The 26,451-nt window shown below is 38.6% G+C and overlaps 2 protein-coding genes across 2 annotated transcripts; both read right to left on the bottom strand.

Moving 5' to 3' along the window:
* Positions 1-652: 652 nt before the first annotated feature.
* On the bottom strand, positions 653-6,862 carry LOC121991016 (thioredoxin-like fold domain-containing protein MRL7, chloroplastic). Its single transcript, XM_042545048.1, has 2 exons — positions 6,845-6,862; positions 653-1,351 (listed from the first exon to the last, which is right to left on the bottom strand). Exons 1-2 carry the CDS (start codon positions 6,860-6,862, stop codon positions 653-655), a joined length of 717 nt encoding a protein of 238 aa, XP_042400982.1.
* Positions 6,863-15,070: 8,208 nt separating this feature from the next.
* LOC121992507 (1-aminocyclopropane-1-carboxylate oxidase-like) lies at positions 15,071-16,609 on the bottom strand. The gene is made up of 4 exons (XM_042546952.1): positions 16,409-16,609; positions 16,054-16,304; positions 15,816-15,963; positions 15,071-15,716 (listed from the first exon to the last, which is right to left on the bottom strand). The coding sequence occupies exons 1-4, from the start codon at positions 16,508-16,510 to the stop codon at positions 15,270-15,272; spliced, it is 948 nt and encodes a 315-aa protein (XP_042402886.1). The 5' UTR covers positions 16,511-16,609; the 3' UTR covers positions 15,071-15,269.
* Positions 16,610-26,451: the final 9,842 nt, after the last annotated feature.

Below are 26,451 nucleotides of genomic sequence, written 5' to 3'. Positions count from 1 at the left end.
CAGAACAGTTGATGATATGTTGAATTGATCATCTAAGGATGTGTCATCAGTACCAATGAGCTAGTATGCTAATCCAAATGGTAAAATAGCCACTATGGAGAACAAATTTGACCGAGTCTCAGTCGACCTCATCATATTAAATCAGTGAAGGCTACAGCTATTATAGATAATTCAATAAATGTTACTCTTTTGAGACTCGATAACTCTAGATTTGGTTGATTGTATATCCAAACTCCTCGGCTTATAAAAGGAGAAAAACTCTAGAGGCATAATAAATTGTATAAGTTACCTAGAAAGTTGTCTTTTCAGATAGTGTCACTAAAAGTACAACAATATAGCCAAAACTTCAACTGATCAATAAACAATATGAACAGACTGCCAAGTTGAGCTATGCACATAATGCTCTAATAAGTATTAACACGTTCATAATTTTGTTGTCAATCTCCATTGCATATATGCAGTTATAAAATAATAGAAGAAAAACAGACTTACCTTCGCATTCGTGCAAAATATCTAGCACGTTGAGTAACACCAACAAAGCCTCTAGCATCTAAAACAATTGATGTTTATCTATATTTGCAACCAAGAATGAACAATTTCAGTCACTGTAATAAAAAAAATGGACCAAAGAATGATAATGCAAGACTAGTTCTCACCTTCTATAGCGTTCGAACACCAAAACAACAAGAGGGCTCGGGTGGTACGCAAAGCTCTCCCACTCCAAGGAATTGATCTCCTTCACCCAACCCTCATCCATCTCCCCTTCCCAATCGATCTCCACCCCTTCTTCCACGACGTTTTTGATGGGATTCTTCTCAAAGTACTCGGAATCCCTGATCCCCCATCCAACCTTGGCGTCGAGCGGCCATTCCGGATCATCATCCTCCACCGACAGATCCTCACCCTCGCTGCGCTTCTCCTCCTCCTCCTCCTCCTCCTCCTCTTCGTCGGTCCTCCTCGCTTTGAGAACCTCGTGCTTCCTCTCCAGAAGCCCCGCGTTCTGCTCTCTGATCGCAGTGAAAGTATCCTGGAGTCGTGACCTCACAAAGTCCTCCACGACCGCCGATTCGCTCCGGCGGCCGCGCCTCGGCTTGCGGGGCACGAAACCCTCGGCCGAGGCGCCATCGACGGGGTCGGTTCCCTCTGTTTTGCGGCGACGCTGACGAAGCTTGGGCTTAGCATCGGGGTCTGGATTCGACGGGGAGATGCAGGCCGAAGGTTTCGGAAGGCGGAGGGACGATCGGGGATGAGGATGAAGGGTAGGGTTGGGAGAGACGAAGTAGAGAGAGAACGGCGATGCTTTCTTGGAGCGGAGGAAGGCCGGGGTTTGGAGAGCGAGGGTTTGAAGTAGCTAACCACAAGACGTGAGGCGAACAAGATTGACGCAATTTCGGAAGAGGAGCATCGGAAGCCCTAACCCAAGAAAACGAAAGGAAGTGGGGGGAAATAAAAATGGTCAGAGTCTCTTTGTAAAAATAAAAGTTAACTCTTGTACTATTACTTCAGAGTAAACACTAAAAAATGTATTCACGACGTTACTACTTCGGTATTTAACAAATTTCTGATGTAATAACTTATTTCAGTTTAAAGCGAAGCCCGTGTTTTTAAATCTGCGAAGTCTATATTTGTATATACTTTGTCGATTTTTGCAGTGAAGTTGCTTATACACTTTTACTTCGTATATTTAAATTGACGAAGTAAATTATGACGAAGTAAAAAATCATTTTTCACATAGTGTTAGCTCTACTTTGGATCCAAAAGATAATTTTAAATGGTTCAACATTAATAAGATTGTGCTCTCACTAGGAAGTATTATTTTGAGGACTTCACTAAATAGGTAATGCACCATTTGAGGTGTTAGCTACAACATCTGAGTTTAATGTAGTTTGTCATGATAGTTTTCAGAAAATCTCCACTATCTCATAATAGTGACGAGGGTTATTTGAAATAAAAAAATTTACAATACTATAATTTGACCAATAAGTTAATCCGTCTAATTTTAACTTTGCTTATTTCCACGGTGACTACATAGCGTGCATTTATGGCTATGAAACATATTAAAACAATTCTTCGTAATAGAATGGGAGAGAAATTTCTAACAAAAATTTATGATTATCTACATTGAGAGAGATCTTGCTTCAAGTATTTACTTGGATTCTATAATTTATGAATATTATACTTTGAAGAATCATGAATCACAACTACATTAGTATGTATATGTCTATATGAAAGAAATGTTTAATTTGATCATCAACATTTAATGATTGGTTTTAGAGATATTCATTTTATTTGAAGTTCATTAATTTCTTAGAGGATGATAGAGATAAAAATGATTACATTGTCAAAGTTTTTGTCGAAAGTTTTTGAATCTTACGAGCTCTAAACTAAAATATTGAAGATCATGTTAATGAGAAGCTTTTTGAGATTACAATAAATAGTGAATGGGCATCTTATGGTTTTATTTGTTAAGTAATATTTTATTTTAGTTTAAAAAAATAGTCTGGATAGACTATATTTGTTCACCATTGATTAGAACTTGTTGACGCAATAGCTGAGAGGTGGTCCAGAATAATCAACAGTTGCAATGATAGCTAATTTTTACCAACTTGAACAAGTATGGCAAAGGCTGCACCATGTTATAAAGAGTAGAGATTGAAGAATAATTTGATGATTTTATTAGTGCAACTCATGGGGTTTATTTTTACAAGTTGTCCAAATAATAAAAAAATTAAATATGACAAACAATTATAATAATTATATTAATAGCAATAAATATGATAAACTTTGAAATATTATCATTTGTTATTAATTTGTGCTGATCTAATTATGATGTCAATTAATGTAAATCTTGATTGATTGAAATCAATTTGAGATTGTTATCCTTGATTGTTATTCTTAGTATCATTACCTCCAATAAACTCAATTGGAGTACCTAGACATTAAGTTTGATTACCAACTTATTAAAATAATGTCTAGATAATAGCTTGATAAATATATTTTTAATTAAATCATTTGTAGAGATGTAAGAAACTGAAAGTTATCGAGTTGTCACATGTTTATGGATAAAATGAAAATTAATTTTCATATGCTTGGTACAAGCATGAAAAACTAGATTTACGACAAGGTATATCGCTCCTTCTCACACCAAAGTTTGGGTGTAGTGGTTATAGAAAGATGTAATTCTAAAAGAAGATATTGTAGTCAAATAATTTTAGATGTCACATTAGTTATAACATTATATTCAGCTTCAGTGCTTGTGTAAAATACAATACCCCAAATATTAATTAAATAATAAGGTTAAATAGAGGAATAACCTTAACAAAAATTTTCAGAATTTTTAGAATTTTTTTGAAAAATTTTCAGAGGTCGTATGTTGTAGATAACGGGGATAAATATTGGGATTAGGGGAAGCCTATTTAGGCTACCCCATTGAACGAGGAAAAGTTATATTTTTCCTTTTCTTTTTCTTCTCCCGTCACCCGACGCTGTGCCCGACTCTTCTTTTCTTCTCCTTCTTCCTCCCCGAGCCTGATCCCCTTCCTCTTCCTCTTCCCCTTTGGTCCCACGACGCAGAAGCCCTCTCCTCGTCCCCGAGCCATATCATCTTCCCCTCGACCAAGGGGAATCCTCAAGCCGAATCCCTTTCCGACGCCTCCTTCCCCTCCGATTCGTTCATCTCCTCGCGCCAAGCTTCACCGAGCCGTGCCCTAGATCTATCTCTCGTCGTCGCATTCGACCACTGGACCGGGTTACTTCAGCGACGTTGTGCCCTATCCATCCTCGCCGCCCTTTTTCTTCTTCTCCCGATCTCTCTGTGCACCGCTGCCGACCACCATGGACACACGACGATAGCCATGGCCGAGAGAGAGAGCCCTAGGTGTCGCCCTCTTTCTGCACGGAGCAGCGCCGACGTCGCAAATCGAAGACAGCCAAGCGTCTGAATTCTCTGTTCGTCGTGCCCTAGTTCTCGATCCTTGATCGCCAGGGGTATTCGGTTGCTCCGACGCGAACTGGTAGGTAGGTGTTCTGCCCTAGATTTTTGATTTGGGTATTAAGCCTCTGTGTGGTGTTGACTTGAGATTATTTTTGGAAGGAAGTGGTTTCCTTTTATTCCGACCATCCCATTGTCGATAGCTTATAGCTAACATCGTTGGATCACAGGAGTAGTCGACATTTCCAATGACCACCAGTACCCACTACTCTTACACACCAAGCTCTATTGCCACCATAGAGGTAATGAGTTTAACCTTAGTAGAGGATTTGTGTATTAGATCTAATCTAGATGTTAATTTAGAGGAATTGTGTTGGAGGTCAAGGCTTTAATGGGTCTGGTCATTGTTCCCACTGCTGATTGTTCCAGCCGTGAGTCAACAGGGAAGCCTCCGACTTAGGGTAGGTTTGGAAATGGTTTATGTTTAACCTTACCTAATGTGATGATTAAATGGGTTGATGCTATGGTTCCCTTATCAAATCATTTGGTCCGAATGGTGGGATGATTAGAGTAATGGAGCTAACCCTAGTTGATCAATGAACTAGATTTAGTTGGGGATTTTATTTACCTAATTAATTTATGTAATTAGCTAAATATGTATATCATGCATTGCAGGACTTTGATTCGAGACAACATCTTGACGTGGGGTCTATTTCGGATGTGAATTACTGTTAAAGGCGGGTACCTTGACTTATCTCTTGTGATATGTCATGTTGATATGCGTAATAGGTTATAGCCTTTAGTAATAATTATGTTTATCATTGCTTAGGTATGTCACTACATGATACATGTTGCATGCTTTCATCTGTTCTGCATTTATGATTTATTATATATTGCCATGATTATTTCTGCTCAAAGAGGTAGTAACATACCAAGTCCTGTGATACACCGGACTAGACATTTACCATATCTGACCCGTGTACCTAGATCCAATTATTTGATCCATTTATTTTTGGTACATATTTTATGGAGGTAGACATGGTCAGGATTTACATGCTTAGTGTCATGCACCATCTTGCATGATTGCATGTTGTACGATTAGTAGCTTCATTATTGTTGGGCACATCGGTAGTTACATGGATCTGCACACACAACCACTCATGGGTTAGTGGTTTTTATTCAGACAGGGTGTGTAGCAGTAGGTTGCTATGTCAGTGCTCCGCTGGTCCGCTCATGGGTAGTGTGACTACAGCGTGGTAGCACGTCAGGGATCCCTCCTCTGGACTGGCTTAGGGAGATGAGAGCATTGAGCTCCCCCACTTATGATTTGGGGTAGGAGGATAGGTGTACTCCGATAGCATCCTGTCCACTCGGTCACTCATCAGGTGCAGTGATGGCAGAGTGCACAGTTGTTATAGCCCCACCCACTCAGTCTCACCATCGTGTGTGAGATGGTTGACTGGCATCAGGGGTGACCAGGACATGTCATTGGCATCATATGCATGACTGGATTTATTGCTTGTGTTTGCTACATTTTATTTGCTACATATTGGATAGATGAATATGTTTGACATGTATACAGGGACATGTTACTTTTGGTCTGACGACTTTATTATTCTGATAGGAGGTCCTGGTGAGTACAGCTTCTTCTTTTCTTTCAGTTATGCATTTTTCGTTACTCTAGGAGACTGTACACATATTTATTTCTATTGGTTATTTTGTATTATGCATGTTAGCCCGATAACCGCTGAGGATTTGACTCACCCCATTGGTATTAGCATTTCAGGGTGATACTGTCAGGAGATTCCAGTTGTTAGTCCCCCACCACTTTGCTTTGCGATGATTTTCTACTCTTTGGACTTTTGGTTCCTTGTTATGTATTTATATATATACTTGTGATGTAGGATTGTACTCGAGGATCTTGTGTTTTCCGCTGCGATGGTTTCTTTGTTGTGCTTTGCGTTTTCTGTCGTAGTAGTGGAGTAGGTTGTTTTCAAATAAACTGCGTGGTTGTGTCAGCCAGAGGCTGAGATTATATAAACTGCATGAGTGTTTGTTTATTTCATTATATATGTTCCGGCCATGTTGGCCGAGGTATGTGTGGTCATAAGGGCAATGTATAAAAGTCTCAGATTGTCACCCGTACAGGGGAGATGCTGTCGAAATTTTTTTCTGACAAGGACTACTTGGGGTGTGACAATATGTTTGGTATCAGAGACAAGTTTATGATGCATGTCTATTACGTGTTATGTCTTTCATGTTTTAGATTTTCAAGTTAATCTGATACTAATATTTTTGGTATCAAAGCGAAGTTGACGTGTTTTGTTTGTTTTTCGTGTTTTGGATTTTCAAATTAATTTGATACCAATATTTTTGGTATTAGAGCAAGGTATACAATACTTTCTTTTCGTTTTGGATTTTTTTTGAGTTAATCTGATACCAATATTTTTGGTATCAGAGCAAGGTATACGATACTTTCTTTTCGTTTTAGATTTTTTGAATTAATCTAATACCAATTTATTTGGTATCAGAGCCCAGGTTATTCAAGTAATCTGGGTATTTTCGGATTTGTACAAATTTCCTTCGATTTTCTCATTTCGGAGTTCTGAGGTCATAAATGGGGACTGGACAACGACAGAACATCTCCTAACGGTAAATAGGTCAAATGTAAATTTTTATAATTTTGATGCTTATAGTAATATCTGGGTCATAATTTAACATATATGAGGCGAAATGCACGTGTTCCCATTCGAGGCGTGGTGCAGGTCGTCCACGCAAGAGGACATTGGAATCCCTGGCGATGGAGTTGCCAGAGATGTCTGCTGGGGTGGAGCCTGTCGGTCAGGGACAGACTCTATATGGTACTGCGGTCACGTCGGGCTCTCAGACCCCGATGGTTTCAGAGGTACCTACCTTGATCATACCCGTCATACGCACTCCTACGATATGATATAAATCTAGAATAATGGACCATGCATTCATTTGGGTCTGTTTGGTACGGGCTTGTACCTGTACTATTCCATAAGGATAACCGGTTGGACTTCCTAAAAAAAAATCCTTTTCTTCTTGTATTAGATTCTGCCATTCATTCCGTTTCTTTCCTTACCCTTTCTTACCTCCTCTACAACACACTTACATGAGTTATGTGATTCCTCTTCCTTTGCCTAGTTCTCCTCCTCCTACGTCTAGGGTTGGTGATTAGTACAATCACTAAAATTCAGTGGCTTCCTCCACTTAGAGTTGTGCTAGGGACCAATACTAGCACCTCGGACACTTGAAATGTCCCATTCTGATAGTGGATTGAAAACCTATCTTGGTTAGGAGAAAATGAAATGCATTTTAGCAAACCCTTACCAAGTTAAATTTCGGCATCGATATTTAATTCACTGAGCATGGTAGGGCAGAGACTGGACGAATTCACGCGGTTACCAGAAAGGATGCGTAGCGGGCCGACGAATCTGTTTTCCGGGTATGGTTTTACTCTATGCATTATCCGCTGATATGCTGATAGATACTGGTAGCTCGCATTCCTTTATTTCCCCTACCTTCATAAGGGACATAGGTAGACTACCTACTCTTAAACCGCAGCGACTGACTGTCTCCCTACCTTCTGGTGATACATTCGACATCACTCAGAAGGTCAGAGGTTGCCTGTTAGACTTTGGCAACATGATACTCATGTTTTATTTACTAGTACTGGAAATGGTCGAGTTCGATATTATCCTTAGCATGGAATGACTATCTACATATCATGCCACGGTTGATTGCCAGACGAGGGTGGTCACATTCTGACCTCCAAACCAACCCTCATGGGATTTCACTGGTATTGGGGACGACAACATATCGATCATTTCTACGATGTAGGCTCAGAAGTTGTTGTCACATGGCTGTCAGGGATTTCTTTTGTCTTTGATTAATACTGACGACAGTAGTAGTACTAAGCTCTCAGGCGTTCCAGTGGTTCAAGAGTATCTGGATGTATTTCCAGATGAGTTACCAGGCTTGCCTCCTAGAAGGCAAGTGGAATTTGCTATTGAGCTGATTTCGGGAACCACGCCGACATCGAAAGCTCCATACCGTATAACACCGAAGGAGTTGGACGAGCTAAAGGTCCAACTCCAGGAGTTATTGGATAGGGGATTTATTCACCCTAGTGTTTCTCCATGGGGTTCTCTGGTATTATTTGTCAAGAAAAAGGATGGTACTTTGAGGTTGTGCATTGATTATAGACAGCTGAATGCAGTGACCGTTAGGAATAAGTACCCCTTACCACGGATCGAGGATTTGTTAGACCAGCTCAGAGATACATCAATATATTCTAAGATTGATCTGTAGTCTGGATATCATCAGCTAAGAGTTAAAGAATCTGATATTCAGAAGATAGCATTCTATACTTGATACGGACATTATGAATTATTGGTAATGTCATTTGGGCTTACCAATGCTCCAGCGGTGTTTATGGATTTGATGAACCACATTTTATGGAGTATCTAGATCAGTTCGTTGTCATTTTCATTGATGACATTTTGATCTACTCGCGTTCTGAGGAGGAGCATGCACAGCATCTTCACATAGTTTTGGAAACTCTTTGACGACATCGTCTCTACGCGAAGTCCAGTAAGTGTGCTTTTTGGCTATCCTCAGTTGGTTTTCTGGGTCACGTAGTTTCCAGTCGAGGTATTTCAGTAGACTCTCAGAAGATCGAGGTTGTCACCTGTTGGGAGCAGCCGAAATCAGTTCAGGAGATCCGGAGTTTCTTGGGATTGGTCGGATACTACAGACGTTTTGTCGAGGGTTTCTCGCGTATCGCTATGCCACTGATATGCCTAACAAAGAAAGATGTGAAGTTCATATGGTCTGAGGCTTGCGAGACCAGTTTCAGGACTGAAGCGGAGATTAGTGTTGGCACCAATTTTGGTTTTACCTTCTAGAGAGGATGACTTCGTACTCTACACTGATGCATCTCTCCAGGGTTTGAGTGTTGTTCTGATGTAGTATGGCAGGGTAGTCTCTTATGCTTCTTGTCAGTTGAAGGAGCATGAGAAGAACTACCCAGTACATGATTTGGAGCTAGCCGCCATTATATTTGCTTCAAAGATTTGCCAGCATCACCTTTATGGTATTACTTTTGAGATTCTCACTGATCATAAGAGTCTCAAATACCTTTTCACTCAGAAGGAACTTAATCTCTGACAGAGAAAATGGATGGAGTTCCTGAAGGATTACGACTGTACTATTAGCTACCACCCGGGGAAAGCTAATGTGGTTGCCGATGCACTTAGCAGGAAGTCCAGAGGGACTTTAGCTTGCCACCGAGTTGTGGTCACGGACTTGATTCAGGGTTTCTCGGAGTTGGGCCTTGAGAAGCAGGGACGGATGGAGCAAGATATTCTAGTTACTATGGTTGCTCAGTCGTAAATCAGGATGAGGATACGAGAGGCCCATGCCGGTGATCAACACGTACAGTCCATTGGTAGCCAGATAGCTTCCGGGCAACAGACAGAGTTCACCCGTGATGACACGGGTATTATATATTTCCGAGGTCGATTATGTGTACCTCCATCTCACCGGGTCAGGGAGGAGCTACTTCAGGAGGCTCATCGCTCTCAATTTATGATCCACCCAGGAGGAACCTGCATGTATCGAGATTTAAGGCGTTCCTATTGGTGGAATGGCATGAAGAAAGACGTCGCGGAATTTGTAGCTAGATGTCTTGTCTGTCAGCAGGTGAAGGATGTGCACCAGAGATGTGCCGGATTACTTCAGAGGATTCCTATTCCAGAGTGGAAATGGGAGCACATCACTATGGATTTTGTGGTGGGATTGCCTAGGACACGACGAGGCTATGATGTGATTTGGGTAATCGTTGATCGATTAACTAAATCCATACACTTCCTAGCGATTCGGAAGACCGACTCTCTGGACCGATTGGCAGAGATGTATTGTAGAGAGGTCATCAGATTACATAGTGTTCCTATGAGTATTATATCAGATAGAGACCCACGGTTCACATCCCGGTTCTGGCAGAGTCTGCAGTAGGCCTTGGGCACACAACTCAGGTTCAATACAGCTTTCCATCCGTAGACGAATGGACAGTCAGAGCGAACTGTTCAAACTCTAGAGCACTTGTTGAGGTCTTGTGTTATGGATTTTGGAGGCAGTTAGGAGGACCACTCGCCATTGGTAGAGTTCGCCTACAACAACAGCTATCATTCGGCTATCCAAATGGCACCGTTTGAAGCCTTGTATGGTAGGCCTTGTCGGACACTCACCCTCTGGGAGGAGGTTGGGGAGGCCAAGTTGTTAAGACCTCAGAGCAGCAGGAGGCAGAGTTGGTCCGCACTATTAAACGGAGGATGTCAGAGGCGCAGGATATCCAGAAGAGTTATGTTGATCGGAGACGTAGATCCCTGGAGTTCTCTACTGGCGACCATGTGTTCTTGAGAGTCTCACCCACGAAAGGAGTGAAGAGATTTGGCCTCCGAGGTAAGCTAGCTCCACGATATATTGGGCCTTTCCAGATCTTGGAGAGGATTGAAGCGGTAGCTTATCATCTGGCACTACCACCATCTCTGGCAGGCATTCATGATGTATTCCATGTGTCTATGCTGAGGAGATATGTGGTTGATGCAGCACATGTGCTGTCTGATATACCAGTTCCCATTCAGCCTGACGTTACCTAAGAGGAGGCTACTTGGGAGCACGCGGATACAATTCGAGCTTGATACCCCCATTTGTTTACTTAAGGTATGTGGGTTGATTTTCGTTCAGTATTTATACTGTTTAGCTTTTGCTAGTACTTGTTGATGGTAAATAACAAAATTTGGAGATCAAATTTTTATTAATGGGGGAGAATGTAAAATATGGTACCCCAAATATTAATTAAATAATAAGGTTAAATAAAGGAATAACGTTAACAGAATTTTCTAGAAATTTTAGAAATTTTCTGGAAATTTTTCAAAGGTCGTATGGTGTAGGTTATGGGGATAAATATTGGGTCTAGGGGAAGCCTGTTTAGGCCCATTGAACGAGGAAAACTTTTAGGGTGCGTTTGGTTTGCACCGTTTTCATTTTTATTTTCTGGAAAACGCGTGTTTTCTAGAAAACAGAAAATGACTTTTTGTCATTCTATGTTTTTCTATAAAACGATAGCCAATTTTTTAGAAAACGCACTCGAAAAATGCAAACCAAACACCGTTTTTCAGAAAACGCGCGTTTTCCAGAAAATGAAAATGGAAAACGCGCGTACCAAACGCCCCCTTATTTTTTTCCTTTTCCTTTTCTTTTTCTTTTTCTTTTTCTTCTCCCCTCACCGGACACCATGTCCGACTCTTCTTTTCTTCTCCTTCTTCCTCCCCGAGCTTGATCCCCTTCCTCTTCCTCTTCCCCTATGCTCCTGTGATGCCAAAGCCCTCTCCTCGTCCCCGAGCCTAATCATCTTCCCCTCGGCCAAGGGGAATCATCAAGCCGAATCCCTTTCCGACGCCTCCTTCCCTTTCGATTCGTTCATCTCCTCGCGCCTAGCAGCACCGAGCCGTGCCCTAGATCTATCTTTTGTCGTCGCATCCAACCACCATACTGGGTTACTTCAGCGACGCCGTGCCCTAGCCATCCTCACCGCCCCTTTTCTTCCTCTCTCGATCTCTCTGTGCACCGCTACCGACCACCACGGACACATGACGACAGCCACGGCCGAGAGAGAGATCCCTTGGTGTCGCCCTCTTCCCACACAAAGCAGCACCGACGCCACAAATCGAAGACAGCCAAGCATCTGAATTCTCTATTCGTCGTGCCCTAGTTCCCGATTTGTGATCGCCGGGGGTATTCGGTTGCTCCGACGTGAACTGGTAGGTAGGTGTTCTTCCCTAGATTTTTGATTTGGGTATTAAGCCTCTGTGTGGTGTTGACTTGAGATTATTTTTGGAAGGCAGTGGTTTCCTTCGGTTCTGACCATCCCATTGTCGATAGCTTGTAACTAACATCGCTGGATCACAAGAGTAGTCGACATTTCCAACGGCCACCAGTACCCACTGCTCTTACACACCGAGCTCTATTGCCACCATAGAGGTAATGAGTTTAACCTTAGTAGAGGTTTTGTGTATTAGATCTAATCTGGATGTTAATTTAGAGGAATTGTGTTGGAGGTCAGGGCTTTAACGGGTCTGGTCATTGTTCCCACCGCGGATTGTTCCAGCCGTGAGTCAATAAGGAAGCCTCCGACTTGGGGTAGGTTTGGAAATGGATTATGTTTAACCTAACTTAATGTGATGATTAAATGGGTTGATGTTATGGTTCCCTTATCAAATCATTTGGTCCGAATGGTGGGATGATTAGAGTAATGGAGCTAACCCTAGTTGATCAATGAATTAGATTTAGTTGAGGATTTGATTTAGCTAATTAATTTATGTAATTAGCTAAATCTGTATATCATGCATTGTAGGACTTTGATTCGAGATGACATCTCAACGTGGGATCTATTTCGTATACGAACTACTGTTAAAGGCGGGTACCTTGACTTATCTCTTGTGATATGTCATGTTGATATGCGTAGTAGGTTATAGCCTTTAGTAATAATTATCTTTATCATTGCTTAGGTATGTCACTACATGATACATGTTGCATGCTTTCATCTGTTCTGCATTTATGATTTATTATTGCCATGATTATTTCTGCTCATAGAGGTAGTGGCATACCATGCCCTGTGATACATCGGACTAAACATTTACCATATCTGACCCGTGTACCTAGATCCGATTATTTGATCCATTTATTTTTGATACATATTTTATGGAGGTAGATATGGTCAGGATTTGCATGCTTAGTGTCATGCACCATCTTGCACGATTGCATGATGTGCGATTGGTAGCTTCATTATTGTTGAGTACATCGCCAGTTATATCAATCTGCACACACAACCACTCATGGGTTAGTGGTTTTTATTCAGGCAGGGTGTGTTGCAGCAGGTTGCTCTGTCAGTGCTCCGCTGGTCCGCTCATGGGTCGTGTCACTACAGCATGGTAGCACGTCAGGGATCCCTCCTCTGGACTGGCTCAGGGAGATGAGAGCATTGAGCTCCCCCACTTATGATTTGGGGTAGGAGGATAGGTGTACTCCGACAGCATCCTGTCCACTCGGTCACTCATCAGGAGCAGTGATGGCAGAGTGCACAGTTGTCATAGCCCTACCCACTCAGTTCCACCATCGTGTGTGAGATGGCTGACTGGCGTCAGGGGTGACCAGGACATGTCATTGGCATCATATGCATGACTGCATTTATTGCTTATGTTTGCTGCATTTTATTTGCTACATATTGGATGGATACATGTGTTTGACATGCATACAGGGACATGTTACTTTTGGTCTGACGACTTTATTATTCTGATAGGAGGTCCTGGTGAGTACAACTTCTTCTTTTCTTTTAGTTATGCATTTTCCGTTACTCCAGAAGACTGTACACATATTTATTTTTATTGGTTATTTTGTATTATGCATGTCAGCCCGATACCCGCTGAGGATTTGACTCACCCCGTTGATATTACCATTTCAGGTTGATACTGTTAGGAGGTTCCAGTCGCTAGTCCCCCACCACTTTGCTTCACGACGATTTTCTACTCTTTGGACTTTTGGTTCCTTGTTATGTATTTATATATATATACTTGTGATGTAGGATTGTACTCGAGGATCTTTTATTGAGTTTTGGTCTACTACTTGTGTTTTCCGCTGCGATGGTTTCTCTGTTGTGCTTTGCGTTTTCTATCGTAGAAGTGGAGTAGGTTGTTTTCAAATAAACTACGCGTGGTTGTGTCAACTAGAGGCTGAGATTATATAAACTGCGTGGGTGTTTGTTTATTTCATTATATATGTTCCGGTCGTGTTGGCCGAGGTCTGTGTGGCCCTGGGGGCAATGTATATAAGTCTCAGATTGTCACCCGTACAGGGGAGATGTTGGCGAAATTTCTTCTAACAGGGACTACTTGGGTGTGACAGCTTGAACGAGTGACTATAAATTGGTTCTTTGAAAGCCAAAAAATAAGAATTCGTGTAAGAAATAGGGCATATCCACTAATTGAACGTCTATCTTCAAGTACTCTGTCTTAATCTGTATCACTATAGGTATTCAACTTTAGCTAGTTAGAAATGACGATATAAAAGAAGACTATATAAAAATTTTCCTTTAATATAGCGAAGAATTTTCTTAAAACCTTCCCAATGGTGCTAAGTAGGAAAATGCATAATTTGATAGGCATGATTAATTACGGAAGTAATATTGGGTCATATGATCATAGTGTCATATTGTAGGACACATAAAATACTTAGGAAGTTATAGGGGTCAGCCATTAATGAAGAGTTTGAACGTTCAGTAAAACCTCCTTCAATGATTGATGTGGAGATAGGACATGAGACATTCATTTTTGCTAGTTGAAAAAGTTTAATAATATATTTACTCTAAAAGAGAAGACAACCTTCAAAATAAAGAAGAACTCATGCTAAGGATAAAAGTGAATGTCGCCGAGATCCACTCATGATTAGGAAAATGGAGTAAAGAAGTGGTGTCTTTTAGATCATTGCCCGTTATTAAAATATTAACCACATAGATTAGCCAAAAAATAATAAATTTTCCAATCCAGTTGTAGAATAGGGAAGAATTAATTTTTGAGTCAGAAAATCCCTAAATATAAAGTCAATTAAATAGATGATGAAACAATGCATTAGTTACTTGTCGAAGACCGAATATAAATTTCTAAAGTTGACAAACATGTTTTGAAAGTCGAAAGCTATGAGAGTTATTTATCCATGTTGTCCAAATAATAAATCATTAATTAAATATGACATAATTATAAAAATTATAATCATATTAATAAATATGCTAAACATAAAAATATTATCATTTACTATTGATTTGTATGGATCTTTGATTATGATATAAATAAGATAAATTTTAATTTATTAAAATTAATTTAAAATTTTTATTATTATTACTGTCATTATTGTTGGCACAGAATCGATGAATAACAAAGGATGCAGGAAAAAGAAAAAAAAACACCACACATAGGAAGAAAAAATGTGACCATACCATGTCCAAATTATTTTCCTACAATTATACATCGATCCAAACAAGTACATGCTAAAACATATTAGTTACGGCTAGAGTATATATTACCAGCTCCATTATTTATTTCAAACTTTTACAAAGTATTGCTACATGCAGCTTGTCAAAATTAAAGAAACAAACAATGACAGTCCGAAGAATGGAAAAAAAAAAAAGGAAAAAACATAAACCCGGTAAAAATTATAATTAATCATATAATTAACCATTGTATAGTTAATTAACTCCTAGTTAATTAATTGCTTTGACCGCCTCAAATCTCGGTTCTTTGGGCATGTACTTCTGCTTCACGTACACGTCCATGTAGTCCCCGAAGAGAAACTCGGGGTAGGCGCCAGTGGTCTCGTCGACGGCGGAGGCCGAAACCGGACAAATGACGGCCTTCACTGAAGGGTTGTAGAAGGAGGCGACGGAACGGCGGTTGCCATTGCCGGTGGCGAGCACGCGGTGCCATACGCTCTTGTACCGCCCATTGCTGACCACCTCGATCTGGTCCCCGGTGTTAATGACGATGGCATTGGCCAACGGCTGCACGTCCACCCACTCGCCGTCCTTGAGGATCTGCAAGCCTCCGACACGGTCATCTTGGAAGAGGAGGATGACGCCGCCAGCGTCGGTGTGGGAGCGGAGGCCCAGCTCCACAAGGTCCAACCGCGGGCAGGGCGGGTAGTGGCTCACCTTAATTCAATGACGCAACATCAGAATTAAAATTAATTGTTTTATTTATAATTAAAGTCTCTCCTAGCTCTGTCAAGTGTCGATCAATATAATTCTCACCTTGGTGCCGAAGAACGGCTCGTGCTCGCCGTTTCCGGTGAACTGGTTCTTGAAGGTGCCCTTCTCCAGCCCCAGGTTTTCTTCCATGGTTTCCATCAATTTCTCGGCTAACTTTTTCACCTCCGTTCTGTACTCCCTCATCGTCTCCCTAATGATCAATTGATCCATCGAATTAATCAATTTATGTAACATATATAATAATTGTCATGAACAATTAATTAATTAATTAATTAATTACTTGAATTGGGGAGGGTGGGATGGCCACTGGTTGTCGTCTTGGAGAACAAAGACGTCCTCCCAGTCCACATCGTCCAACTTTTTCTTGTTGTTGTTTACTTCTCCAGCGACCTCTTCTTCTTCCCGAACGAGTTGGTCGAGGAGCTGTACCGGCCTGGACGCCTTGAAGGCCTCGGCTCTGTGCCTGTAGCACTCCGTGCACACCTTCTTCACGCGTTCTAGCAGCTCGACCGGAATCCCATGGTTCACCAGCTGCAAAAACATTAATTTTAGTAACATTAATTAATTCCCAAATTGACTGATCTAATTAAAACAGTTGTAATCTAATTAATTAACAGAGTCATAAAATAACAGACCTGGAAGAATCCCCACTGTTGGCATCCATTGTCGATCTGAGCCAGAGTCTCGGCCCTCTCCTTTCCTTCCAGCTTGGAGAAGTCGATTACCGGAATAGCCATGGAGAGAGAGAGAGACAGAGAGTACTGGTCGGCTTTTAATTTGCTCGGCTAGCTAGTTGCAATACAACTGCTGCTGCTGGAGTAGTACTGCTCGATCGGTGTGAGAAATTCCCGACGAGCGAGGGGGCGTTTTATAGAGCAGGATCAACGATGGTTCAGTACACGAGGAAGAAACCGAGAACCTACTGAAGGAGCTAGCCGTCCAACGGACTGAGCAATTAATAGTTTTGTTCAAGTTGTTTTCCTCTTGTTTAATTTGTAAGAAACATGTGAGGAAAACAGCAGCCTTCCTTTCCTTGTCGTCTTCTTTAACACTGGTTTTCAGCTGGCACCCAGATTATATTGTAGAAATTATTCAAGGAATTATTGCAGGAGATGGAAAGATATGCATCATTAGGAGGAATATAATTATGAGGATGAATGGATGATATCGATGATGATTATGATGATGTAGAATGTCTGAATAATTCATAATTAATGGCAATGATTGAGTGTTGATTTTGAATTTGTTATATGCTCGACCTTACTAAAGTTTTTATTGAGTTCAACTAATTATATCGTTTGAATTAGTTTATTTTCTTTATATTTATTTGTGAGAATCATTATGATTTAAGGGTACACCAACTATTTTTCATGGTCCTAATAAAAATGAATCATATATAATTTTCATTTCCCAAATGATAAAAAACGAAAAGAAAAAAAAACATGCTAATATTCTTGAACTAGATTTGATTAGTCAAACCGATGTCTTTTCAAAATTTTGACACATTTATCATTAGTTACATGTTGATGATGAACCACATATTTGTATAATTAATTGTCCCTATCTATTAGTGATAAGATAGCGATACCATATATCATACTCTTGTCCTTTTCTTTTTTTATTTCTTCTTCACTAGAAATAATTCTCTCTGTTTTTAATCTTTCTTTCTAGATACTTCCTAACAATTATATTATTTGATCGGTCGGTCAGTCGGTCCATTTTGTACCATATTAGAGCTGTCAAATAGATCCGATCGACATCAAGTACCCAACTCAACACGCACATTAATGTCCCTTGGACAAATTTGTGTTAATTTGACAATGTGCTATTAATTCAGATGTCATGCGTCCGTCAAATGACTTAGACCACAACTCGATTGAGCTGCTTAGATGTGAAGCATGACACGAAGAGCTAGCTTCACCTTCTCGACACCAGAAGTAGCCATCCTCATCTCTTATTCTTGTTCTCATAATTCATCTTATGATAAATCAACGTAACATTGCAAGTGAGACAAAACAGAACTAGCGATGCATGTTGAGAGCATCTTAAGAGTACCTTGGCCACAATAATATGTTAGTCAGAATGAATTATTATAGAAAATAAATATGGACATAATCAAAAGAGCCGCATAGTTATTTTAGATGAATATTTAAATATTAATGAAACATGCACTAAATTAATATATTTTAATTAGTTATAATTTATATTAGTCATGTTTTTAATGAAATTGCATGGCTAATTAAAATACTTTTATTTAAATAGATGGGCAAACACTAAGCTTGAACTATTAGCGTACAATTCAATTCAACCCAACACATTATTATCTTTTTGTCATGCCCAACTTAACATTAGGCATCTAGCTAGGCTTTAGACGACCAATCTTATCCAATTGCTACCTCCATATGGCGTAGGAAAAAATATTTATATGTTTCAAATGTTAATTGAATTCAAATACAATAAAAACAAATATTTTACTATGTAATATTTCTATTGAAATATAAACAAAATGAGATTATTAGCTACTCGAATTTGACTTAAACAAATTGGATGTCTAGTAGATGAGCAATTATTAGATATTCATCCTCATTCCTAGTCAAAAACCTTACTCGATTTTGATTCAATCACTTGCTATTCCTAAAGCTATATAAAATTCTACAAAATGATTGCAATGTGTAATGTTAGATGCATTAGACTAAAACTCTAATTCCAAAAAGCCTCTGGTCGAAAAGGGTAGAGACGAAAGGCAAACGCTAACACAAGTGGTTTTATTTAGTTCGAAGTCTTTGACGACTCTTACTCCAAGATTCACACTCGCTGAGTGCTTTCGTTGGACAATTACTATAATTACTAAGAAATTATAGAATTTTAGTACAATTGCAGAAATTAAATTATACCGACATACAACTTTGAAACCTTGAGCGCAGGTTGTCGGTGTAGCTTTTAGGTATCCCGAAGATATTTTCGGAGCAACGCATGAGTATAAAAGTTGCAGCAATTGCTGTTCTTAAGTTGCTGGTCGAAGGCCCTTATATAGACCTATTCCGGGCGCTTGGACCATGCTGACGTGACGACCTCTCGTTGAGACTTCATTTATAAAGTTTTATCCACCTCCGGGCGCTTGAACCCCCTCCGGGCACCTGAACCGTTGACATGGGTTCGGCCAGTCGACACGCTCCAACTCAACTCCTGGATAACTTTTCTAGTTCGGGTGCTCGGACCTCTCGGGTGCCTGTGGCACCCGCTTGAGCACACCTGGTCCGAGCAGCGGGACCAGCTCTGGGCGCTCGGACTCTGGGAGCCCGAATCCCTTCCGGGCACCCAGACTCCCTTTTTTCAGCAACCTTTTTCTTACAAAAAGGGTTAGTCCAAGAAAATAAAAATATATTTATCCTGCAAAACAAAGTTAGCACAATTATGATAAGAGTAGTAGTAATTAGATCCTATCTTCTCAAGACTAATCTAGTCAAGGTCTCAGCTTAGGTTTCTTAAATGGACCTAAGCTAGACTGATACCTACAGTTCCCTCAGCCGGGAACACATCCTCACTGGATCTCCCTCCAGTTGCTTACCTACACTTACCAACTTGAGTCGCTTAACTTATCTTTGACCCACCAAGTCTTCTCACCAGTTGTCAAGTTCGCAGACCCAGTTGGATTTCGGTAGGTTGTCATGTCCTACGAACCTAACCAGACTTTCGGCCAAATATTGGGTCCCGTGAACCTATCTGGACTTCTCACCAACTATCGAGTCCGGCAAACCAAGCTAAATTTCAGCCTAGTGTCAGGTCCTCCAAATCTGTCAACTCCTACACACTTGGTTAAACAATTAGATTACAAACACTCTAATTTTAATTCATTTATCATTTATCAAAACTTAAGTTAGATTATTAGTACAAATTACACCAACAAATATATCCATTCATAGTATCAACCTCCTTAATCTCAAAGAGTTAAGTTTGATGAAACTTCTCTTAAACTAGATCCTGAATTGCATATTTTGATGTGATAACATCCTAGTAATCATTGTGATGAAATTAGATGAGCATATATCAAACTTGGTCGTATCAACCTAACTTATTGGAATACCATGGTCTAAATCAGAAAAGCAACATCATCGATTTTAATATATGTAGTTTAAAAAGCTTCAATGGTTAGAGTACTCTCCTTCAAAAGATGTAGTATTTTATTTTCCATACCATCTTTTTGAATTAAGTGAAGTATAACAATCTACATTTACAATTGAAGGGTTTATAAGTTGGAAGCACGTTAATGATGGAGCCAAGTGTGTCTTTTCATCTCACATTGGAAGTTTTAACTCGGTGCATAATAAATCACAAAAAATATGTTGTTAATTTGATGAATGTAACTCAACATCTAAATAAAGTTATGATTCAAGAATCTTGTTAACATATTCAAAAGAATTGACTAAGGCTTTCATCAACAATTGGGAGCGTATATTGGCTTAATTTACAAGCATGTGAATTGAGAGGTCATGATGAATCTTCATGTTCCCAAAATCGTGGATGCTAAAGCTTTTGGAAAAATGGAATGCTAGTATTGGTAATGTTATCTTAGAGAAAGCTCTTGAAATGCAAAGTATACCTCACCAAAAGTTCATAATGAAATCTTGCATATTATTAGTAATAGAATTAAAAATAAAATCTGTGATGAAATTGCAGATTTTAAGTTTTGTATTTTGGTGGGTGAAGTAAAGAATGTATCTAACAAATAAAAGATGACTATGATTTTGAGATTAAGTGATGTCCATGGCTTTTTGTAGTTATTATTTTTTCAAATTGTGCATGCTCTTGACACCACAACTGCAACGCTTAAGAAATAAATATGTGATGTTCTCACTAGATATAATCTAGAAATTCATATGCAAGGTCAAGAGTATGATGGTGCTAGCAACATGTGTGTTGTTTTTAATGGATGGCAAGATTTATTTCTTAAAGGTTGCCCCTATGCATATTATGTGCATCGCTTTGCCCACCGACTCCAGCTAGCGTTAATTGTCACTATTAAAAATAAGATCTCTATATGACTTTTCTTTTTGAATATGATAATTATTGTCAATTTTGTTACATCTTCTTCCAAATTGAATGTTAATATACTCAAGTTAATGAAATTGCACGTTCTGTTGTTTCTAGTGAATGCGGGACTAGGTGAGGAGCTAATCAAATTGGTGTGTTGCATCGAGCAAAAACTACTCGTTGAGCTCCCATTTTGATTTTATTTACCGCTTAAAAGATATGTATGGTGCAACTATTAATGTGCTTGAAAGAATTATCACTGATGATTTCTATACTTCAATGCTTTGGGAAGTGGTGGTTCCTTAATAGTGATGAAGTTTTTTGATTTTATTTTATTTTACATTTGATGCATAAAATTATGGGGATCACAAATTTGCTTTGTCGTACATTGCAACAAAAATATCTTGATATCATAAATGCAATGAATTTTGGCCTCAACGACTAAAGCACTTCTCCCGATATTGAGAAATGATGGTTTTGATATTCTTCTTTCATGTGTCAAATAATGTTGCAAAAGATTGGATGTTGAGATGAGTGCATGTTATACGCATTCTAGTCATTCATGTCGGCAAAAGAATACCATCACAGTTAAGTATCACTTTCATTATGATATATTTAATACTGTAATATATTTTCAGTTGGAAGAATTAAGCTCTAGATTCAGTGATAAGATAATAGAACTTTTTCTGTTTAGCTCTACTTTGGATCCAAAAGATAATTTTAGATGGTTCAATATTGATAAGATTTGTACTCTCGTTGAGAAGTATTATCCTGAGAACTTCACTGAATAGGAAATGCATCATTTGAGGTGTCAGCTACAACATAATGAGCTCAATGTAATTTGTCATGAGAATTTTTAGAAAATGTCCACTATCTCAAAATTGAGTTGAGGGATATTTGAAATAGAAAAGTTGCAATACTACAATTTGATCAACAAGTTGATCCGTCTAATTTTAACTTTGCTTATTTCCACGATAACTACATAGTGTGCATTTTCGATAATGAAGCATATTAAAATAGTACTTTGTAATAAAATGGAAGAAAACTTTAATTAGAACATATTTTATGATTTATCTAAATTGAGAAAGACTTTGCTTCACATATTTATTCAGATTTTATAATTGATGAATATTATACTTTTGAAGAATCATAAACCATAGTTTCACTAGTATGTATGTCTATAGGAAATATGAAAGAAATGTTTAATTTGACCATCAACATTGAATATTGATTGATTTTAGAGATATTCATTTTATTTAAAGTCATTAATTTCTTACATGATAGAGATATAAAAGATGCATTGTCAAAAGTTTTTGAACCCGATGAGTTCTATACTAAAAACTATTGAGATCTTGTTAATGAGAAGCTTTTTGAGATTACAATGAACAGTGAATTTGTATCTCATGATTTTATTTGTTAAGTATTGTTTTATTTTTAGTTAAAAAAAAATTAGTCCGGATAGACTATATTCACTCCACCGCTGATTTGAACTTATTGATGTTATAGCTAAGAGGGGATCAAAATAATTAATAGTTGCATTGATAGCTGAATTTTACCGACTTGAATAAGTATGGCGGAGGCTGCATCGTTTTAGAAAGAGTAGAGATTAAAGAATAATTGTTTGATGATTTTATTACTGTAGCTCATGAGGCTTATTTATACATGTCCAAATAATAATAAAAAATATTAAATATGGAATACAATCATAATAATTATAATCATAGAAAAAAATATGATAAACTTGGAAATATTATCATTTTCTATTAATTTGGGTTGAAATCTCGATTAAATAAAATCAATTCAAGATTATTTCCTTGGTTGTTATTCTTCTTATCATTATCCTAGACAAATTCAATGGGAATACCTAGACATTGAGTTTGATTGTCAACTTATTAAAATAGTGTATGGATAATAGCTTGGTTAATGTGTTAGTAATTTAATCTTCTATAGAGATGTAAGAAATTAAAAGTTGTCAAGTTGTCACATGTTCTCGGATAAAATGAAAATCAATCTTCATATGCTTGGTACAAGCATTAAAAACTAGATTTGTGGCAAGGTATGTCACTCCAATATTGTCACACAGGATTTTGGTTGTAGTGATTATGAAAAGATGCGATTCTGAAAAAAGAAATTGTAATCAAATAATTTTGAATGTTGAAATTAGCGATACCTTTACATTCTGCTTCGGTGCTTGAGCCTAAACTCTCATGACTTTGCTCTTGAGCTCTTTCCAAAAGGCTTCATGTTAATGGAGATATCCTACATCCTTTTAAACTCATGATCTTTTACCAAATCTTTTCAATGTGGGACTTTGATTGGATTCTAACAATCCTCTTCTCAAACAAAGGACCACAATTACTCTCATGGTCCGACCTCCCCGCGAGCATCTGGTCACCTTGACTTACTATGGGCCTCCCAACGAGCATCAACATCTGGTCATCCTAACCTGCTCTAAGCCTCCCCACAAGTATCCGGTCACCTTGACCTACTTTGGGCCTCCCCACGAGCATCCGATCACTCATGACATGCTTTGGGCCTCCCCGCAAGTATCGGGTCACCTTAACTTACTCCGAGTCTCCCCAAGAGCATCCGGTCACTCATGACCTTCTTTGGGCCTCCTCGTGAGCATCCGGTCACCTTGACCTACTTGCCTCCCGACAAGTATCCGGTCACCCTGACCTACTCTGGGCCTCCCCACAAGCATCTGGTCACCTTGACCTACTCTGGGCCTCCCCACGAGTATCTGGTCATTCATGACCAGCTCTGGACCTACCCTCAACTTCGTTCAAGGTCACCCCACATGGCATCTGGTCTGGACCATGGATTTAATACCATTTGTCAGAACCAAAAGTGATTTAAATATCTCTATAATGGTATGATATTGTCCACTTTGAGCCTCGATCCTCATGGCTTTGCTCTTGGGCTCTCCCCAAAAGGCCTCACGCCAATGGAGATATCCTACATCCTTTTAAACCCATGATCTTTTACCAAATCTTTCCAATGTGAGACTTTGATTAAATCCTAACACACTAGTAAAACATTTGTCTTCAGGAGATCTATCCCAATCTACATCACTATAGGTATTCAACTCTAGTTAGGAATGACAATATCAAAGAAGACCATATAAACTTGTACATTTGAGATAGCGAAGAATTCTCTTAAAACCTTCCCAATGATACTCAATAAGAGAATGCATAAATTGATAGACACAATTAACTACAAAAATAATCTTGGGTCTTGTAATCGTGTCATATTGTAGGTCACTAATAATACTTCGAAAGATCTTGGGGTCATCCATTAAAGGAGAATATGAAGGTTTAGTAAAGCCTCCTTCAATGATCGATGTGGAGATAGGACTTGTGTCATTCATTTTAACTCGTTGAAAAAGTCCAATAATATATTTGTTATAAGAGAGAAGACAACCTTCATAATTTGAAAGAAACTCATGCCAAGAAAAAAAGCGAGTTTAGCCGAGATTCACTCTTGATTAAAAAGATGGAGTAAAAAAGTGATGCCTTCTTGATCACAACCAGTTATTAAAATATCAACCACATAAATTAGAAAAAATTGGTAAATTTCCCATTGCATTTGTAGATTATGGAACAATCGATTTTTGAGCCATAAAATCTCTGAATGTAAATCCAATTAAACAGATGATGAAACCAAGCATGTGGTACTTGTCGAAGACCATGTATAGATTTCTAAAGTTTACAAATATGTGTTGAAAGTTTTGGATGGATGAAGCCTGGCGGTTACATAATAAATACAGTTTTCTTCAAGTTTACCATGAAGGAAATCATTGAAAATATCTAATTATTATATCAATCAATTGAAACTAATATCTATAGATAGTAACAATTGATAGTTATAATTTTGATGATTAGACTAAAAGTATCATTGAAGTCAATACCTGGTTGCTAATTAAAGTCTTTAGCAACAAGGCAAGCTTTGTAATGTTCAATGAATCTGTCTGCGAGATACTTGATTCGGTAAACTCATTTAAAGCCCGCAATATTCATTGATGAAGTACGAGAAACTAAGCTCCATGTTTCATTTTGATGAAGAGTATCAAACTCAGTAGCAATTGCAACACACTAATTTAGAGCATTGACTATCTATATAAAGCTAGTCAATACAACAAAATTTAAAGAAGTAAGGAGAGCCTGTGGAAGAGGATAATGAGTGGAAACTAGTGAACATCGAGCATAAATGTTACTTAGAGGAAGCATATGACAAGGAGTATCATCATTATAACTACTCAGAGATTATTGGTCAGACTGATGAGAGTCATGACTATAGAGCTGGATATTACAAGCTGTTGAGTTTGCAGAAATTGGCAGAGATGGAGAAAGACCCAAAATTCCATTGTCCCTTGAACTTTTAGTATGTTTATTGGAGCAACATGTGAGGATTCTGGTATACTATTAGGGGAAATTAGAAAGTCATCATGATTATCTGAAGGAGTGTCTCAGGGAACAATTACAAATGGAAAGAGAGACTCATCAAAACTAACATGTCAAGAAATATATATTCACCCAGTCGATATATGTAGACAACGGTATCCATGACGCAAATTACTATATCCAAGGAAAATGGATTGTTGAGAGCGTGGGTTTAACTTGTGTTTAGAGTAAGGTTGTCACCATAGATAACATACAAAACCAATGATATAAAAAATAGTAATTTGGAGTGGTATCATAAATTCTTTCCAAGGGGGCTTTTGTTTTAAAGTAGTGGAGTAGGTAAATGATTGATAAGGTAGACTGAGGTTTGGACAGAAACATCCCAAAATTTAAGTGGAACTAAGGCTTGATTAATAAGAGATAATGTGTTTTCAATTACATGATGATGTTTTATCTTGGTGGATCCATTTTGTCCAGAAGTGTGGGGACAAGATACTCGTGAATGATTTTAGAGGAGGTAAGATAACGATGAAGCGCTTAATACTCTCCTCCCCAATCAAAATGAAGGGAGAGTATTTTACTATCAAAGTAGAGCTTAATATGCTTTTGAAAATGATAAAAAATATCAAAGATATCATACTTCTTTTCATTGGAAAAATCTAAGTAAACTTGCTAAAGTTATTAATAAAAATAACATAATAAATAAAACTCTAATTAGATAGAATAGGTGTAGGACTCCACACATAAGAGTGAATAATTTTTAAATAAAAACTAGATTTGTAAGTAGAAGACAAAAGGTAGCTTATGACATTTTGCTTTTATGCAAGGTTCAGATAAATGAGATGAGGAGGCTAAAGAAATTGATAAATCATAAAAATTAATGATATCATAAATTAAACATAGAGATGGATGACCAAGGCGTGCATGCCAATTTGTCAGTGCATTTTTCAACAAATGCATTGGTAGAGGTGGGATGAAGATGATAGAGGTCATTTTTAATGTTTCCATGGAGCATAATAGTTTTTGTCACAGGATCTTTCACAAGACAATGATAAGGGTGAAATTCAAATAACACATTATTATTAAGAGAAAATTTATGCCTAGAAAGTCAACTTTTGGTGATAGAAGGACCATGAAATGTGTTACGCATAGGAAAAGTTCGACCACATGCATGAGTGAAAGGATGTATTTCCAAGGTGGGTAATTTGCAAACCTGAGTCATACCTATCTGTACCATGTTAGTT

Source organism: Zingiber officinale, chromosome 6B (assembly GCF_018446385.1).
Source record: "Zingiber officinale cultivar Zhangliang chromosome 6B, Zo_v1.1, whole genome shotgun sequence".
Taxonomy (NCBI): Eukaryota; Viridiplantae; Streptophyta; class Magnoliopsida; order Zingiberales; family Zingiberaceae; genus Zingiber; species Zingiber officinale.
This window is presented reverse-complemented; position numbering and strand designations above follow the sequence as displayed.

Coding starts and splice junctions, on each gene's coding strand:
- LOC121992507 (XM_042546952.1), bottom strand. CDS start 16,510: ATGGCTATTCCGGTAATCGACTTCTCCAAGCTGGAAGGAAAGGAGAGG. Junction 16,305..16,408: donor AACAGTGGGGATTCTTCCAG/GTCTGTTATTTT, acceptor ATGTTTTTGCAG/CTGGTGAACCATGGGATTCC. Junction 15,964..16,053: donor TCCCACCCTCCCCAATTCAA/GTAATTAATTAA, acceptor ATTGATCATTAG/GGAGACGATGAGGGAGTACA.